This window comes from Opisthorchis viverrini (genome assembly GCF_000715545.1).
Source record: "Opisthorchis viverrini unplaced genomic scaffold opera_v5_273, whole genome shotgun sequence".
In the NCBI taxonomy this organism is placed as follows: Eukaryota; Metazoa; Platyhelminthes; class Trematoda; order Opisthorchiida; family Opisthorchiidae; genus Opisthorchis; species Opisthorchis viverrini.
In genome coordinates, this window is record NW_008751925.1 from 469,417 (window position 1) to 473,961 (window position 4,545).

Sequence of the window (4,545 nt, forward strand, 5' to 3'; positions counted from 1 at the left end):
GCCGCCACGAGAATGGTTGCCGGCCTCAAATCCGTGAACTACGAAACGTATTCCGCGATGCTTGATCTCACTCCCCTGGAGTGCCGTCGCCTCCAGGGGACCTAATCCGTGGAATATGAAACCCGTCCCGCGGTGCTTGACCTTTTCCCCTGGCATATCATCGCCTCCTGGAGGACCTAATTCTCACTTATGCCCTGTCTGAACAAGACCTGGCCAACAGGTTTTTCGCCGTTGACCAAGAAGACACACGGCTAGAACATGGTGAGGAAATTTTCGAGCTCAGAGCGCACACTTCGGACAATTGTCCACGCCCCACATAGACACTTATTTATGCAAGTCCTCGCGCTGGCAAGCATACTGCTCCGCGCTGAGAACTTAAAGAGCAGCGCTACATCCTTTTTTCACTCGTGCCTTTCAGGTGAACGACAGCCACTGACCGACAAGAACAAAAGCGGGCCGGGAAACCTGGGCAATGGCCTCAATCCTGTGTATCAATCCGTGAATCCGTGAACTTCCGAAAGCCAATAACGCAGATAATGATGGCAAAACTTTGGTTTTGACCCGCGTTTTTTTGGAAGGACTGAGTTGACTGAGTGGAAAGAAGAAGCCTTGTATATGGAGCTTAGGCAGGCTCCTCGGTTCCGCGTAACGCCGATTGCGTGTGGATTGCGAACTGAAAGTAATTTAAGTGTGGCAAGTTCAAGGACCTTTTCGAGGCCGCTGTTCTGCTCGTCATTCTTCCCGGCAGGATGACGTCTCGGTCAGTCAATCTGGTCATAAAGTCTCCCAATGATAAAATCCCTTGTCAGAATATATGCTGCCCGGCTGTGTGGACAGTTAAAGAACTGAAAGCACACTTGTGTGAATGTTACCCTACGAACCCTACACCAGCCTCACAAAGGTTAATCCATGCTGGTAAACTGCTTAAGGATGAAGTATGCCTCGAATCCGTATTCAGAGACGTAAGCGTATCGCTTTCAGTCTAGCGTTTTTTCAACGTAGTCTACCGGCGTCCAAACCATACATTTGGTCTGCAGAGGTCCGAAAGCCACGCAGCCGCCGCAAACTACCTCCACTCCATCTAATCAGGATACCAACTCGGATAACCTCAGGTAAGCCTGATTAGGCTATTCAGTTTTATCCTCATCAGCGTCACCTGAACCGTCCATACGTTTTTGCTGTGTGGGTCGAAGTAATGATAGGCGCTTGGAGTTTCACTTTTTGAGTCAAGGAGGCCGAAATTCGCTTCAGTTGAAATGTACTCTATTTGGCAGTGTATAATTTCCGTGTGAGCTCCTTCAGATATGTTCAGTGACGTTCGGGCTTTTCTCCTCGATGATTATGTGGGTGCAACCCGTCAATATTGCGCCGAACTGCCAAGTCATCCACCTGCTTGGAATACTTATCTGAGGTGGGCATCCTGTAGGATATTTAGGATGCTGACCACCCTATCCGGTGACGTGTCGATTATAGCAGTCTCCCTCTGGTTTAGATAGCCTCCTCCATCGACCATAAGCACGAAGTTTTCCCACGTCTACCCTAGTCCGAAGAATCGGGTTCCGACGTGTTAAATTTCATTGGTGATGGCAGCGGCTTCGTTTATTGCGATTAACATGCTATTTATCCTCATGTTCAGATCCAGGTCAACAAGGGCTGGAAGGTTTCATTTTGCGGTTTCAGGCACTTCAGAGTAACGTGATAATTTTACCTGTGTCAACTCGCACTTTATCTCAGGTTTCCCACATGTCGGCCAGTGTGTTCCCAAAAAGGCTCTCACGGGCTGATCTGCGGAATTTTCGTCCCATGAATATACGACTGTGAATATCACAATGCAGTGGCACTCCAAAATGCTTGAATGTCATTTTGTAGCCAGTGTCCTAGCTCGGGTGACAAAGGTCTGTTGGGCTCCGCAAATGCGCAGAAAAAGAACTTTTTCTCATCGGTGTCGCAGTACTGGTGAGTGTAGAGTTCGAGGTTGAGGCGTTGTCACTATTAACTGAGCTTCTCTGGCGGCACCCAGCGCGAGCTCGAAGCACATTGGTGCTCGTCGTGAACTGTTTTCGCCTGTCTCTTGTTCAAACCCAACACTTGCCTTTGGATAGCGATTACTATGTATAGACAACTTGGAAGTTCCAGAGCCCACGTCCGAGGATCACGACAACTATACTTTGGAAGTTGTAGCAGCTGGGAGTTTGAACCTGGATTGATTCGGCTGTACTCTTCACTGTTAGTAAACCCTCTTGTTTCCGGACCTCTCTTCGCACACAGTGGTTAGAGCACGAATTTACTGACCAAAATGTCCGTGGTTCGGACTTGACCAGCCTATCGACTTCCCCTGTCTAGGCATGGGCAACCTGGCAGTGTCCCAGCCTTCGTGCTTCCCTCTGGTGGCATCGCCGCTGGGCACCAAACGAGTGCTCCAGCTGAATGATTTTTTTATTACCCAGTTAATGAAAAGGGCAATGTGAGGGTCCGAAGTGAGATAGAACGTCGGTGGATCTAGGGTAAGCGATAATCAGAACTACATCCTTGTAGTTCCCTGCTTTTACATCACATCTGTTTGAGGTTTTAGGTTTTTACCGGAGGGAGTATGCTCTCTGGAATCAAGTAACTGGTGATGTCTAGCGACCTGCTTGCTGAAAATGTTTATAATTATGCCATTCTTAGCTTCATTTCATGTGTTGTGGAGTTACTCGGGCAGTGAAACTTTAGGTGATATCTGTGAAAAAGCCTGTTCGTGTTCACACTTACTCGTATGACCTGGTTTTACGATTGATCCCTGTAGGACTCCATTTCCGACTAATTCGCTAGTTGTCACTAAGTCGTCGTCGACTCTAAGCATTGCCAGGTCCAGCCGGTGTGTGCTTCCCATTTGGACTTGCGTATACGTCACTGCTGTTTCCAGCGCTGTTCTGATCCTGCTTTTGATTTCCGGAACGCCTGACCGAGGCGCCACAAACCCATACTTTTGCTCAGCTTTAGTACTGTGACTGTGAACACAGAGGTATCAGTTTGGCTCCCGTCTGTAAAAATCGTCGTTCAGCTGTAGCACCCTCCGGGCGCCTAACTGCCATACCGCCAGAAAGAAGCATAGGGGTGGGGATATTGCTAAGTTGCCCAAGCCTAGGCAAGGAGATTCGAGGGGCAGGGGTCGGATTTGGACAACCACTGAGCCATCTGGTTCTGTAAAAGCTTCTGAAATCGTGATTCTTCGTCGTAGGGCTTCATCTGAAATTTTGTTTTGTGGACATCAAACGGGATTTCGACCGGATATATGCTGCATCGGTCACATCTTCACACTCGGTGGGGGTGTTATGAAGGTACCATGGATACAGGCCATCTCTAATCTTTAACTTCGGGGGTGCTTTCGGCTCTGTCAACCAGCTTGTACTTCTGGCCATGCGTGTTCAACCGGAAGTTCGTGAACATACTCCAATACCTGTATTAATATGCTTCTTGATATTAGGTCGCGTATCATCATCATCGACAGCATGACATCAGTGTTCAACACCGATGCTTCACTGCCGCACAACTATGATTTAGTTGAAAGCCTTATTGTAAAGCAAAGAGTAAAGGTGGACAGGGAAGGGACTTAGTGATATCTTACCACAATCATTCCGAGGTGCCTACACCTCCAGACATTCACTCAGGCAATCTGGATGGAAACTGACAACAACAACCAGAAGCTGCGTTGGTTGGGACATGTGTTGCGTATACCGAACCATCGTTTGCCGAAGAGAGTGCTGTTTTCCATGCCCAACTCAGAGTGGCGTAAACAGAAAGGTAGCCAATCCATGACCTGGCAGAAGAGTATGAAGATCACGAAACGCTTGGGTGCTGTCGGTGCTACTCGCTGTCCAGGGTGAGGACCGCGTGATCCTCACTGTGCCTGGTTGGAGGCACTACAAGATATGGCTGCCAACCGATGTCAGTGGCGTTCTTGTCAGTTTCCATCCAGATTGCCTGAGTGAATGTCTGGAGGTGTAGGCACCTCGGAATGATTGTGGTAAGATATCACTAAGTCCCTTCCCTGTCCACCTTTACTCTTTGCTTTACAATAAGGCTTTCAACTAAATCGTAGTTGTGCGGCAGTGAAGCATCGGTGTTGAACACTGATGTCATGCTGTCGATGATGATGATACGCGACCTAATATCAAGAAGCATATTAATACAGGTATTGGAGTATGTTCACGAACTTCCGGTTGAACACGCATGGCCAGAAGTACAAGCTGGTTGACAGAGCCGAAAGCACCCCCGAAGTTAAAGATTAGAGATGGCCTGTATCCATGGTACCTTCATAACACCCCCACCGAGTGTGAAGATGTGACCGATGCAGCATATATCCGGTCGAAATCCCGTTTGATGTCCACAAAACAAAATTTCAGATGAAGCCCTACGACGAAGAATCACGATTTCAGAAGCTTTTACAGAACCAGATGGCTCAGTGGTTGTCCAAATCCGACCCCTGCCCCTCGAATCTCCTTGCCTAGGCTTGGGCAACTTAGCAATATCCCCACCCCTATGCTTCTTTCTGGCGGTATGGCA

The 4,545-nt window shown here is 48.4% G+C and overlaps 1 protein-coding gene across 1 annotated transcript in view; it reads left to right on the forward strand.

Annotated features, from left to right (window-relative positions):
* Positions 1-905: 905 nt before the first annotated feature.
* T265_14805 (hypothetical protein) overlaps positions 906-4,545 on the forward strand; it is a gene marked incomplete at both ends in the record, with an annotated part of 14,930 nt that continues 11,290 nt past the window's right edge. The window contains 2 exons of the mRNA XM_009175350.1: positions 906-962; positions 1,003-1,112. Coding sequence (XP_009173614.1) covers positions 906-962; positions 1,003-1,112 — 167 coding nt within the window. The remainder of the gene's footprint in view (positions 963-1,002; positions 1,113-4,545) is intronic.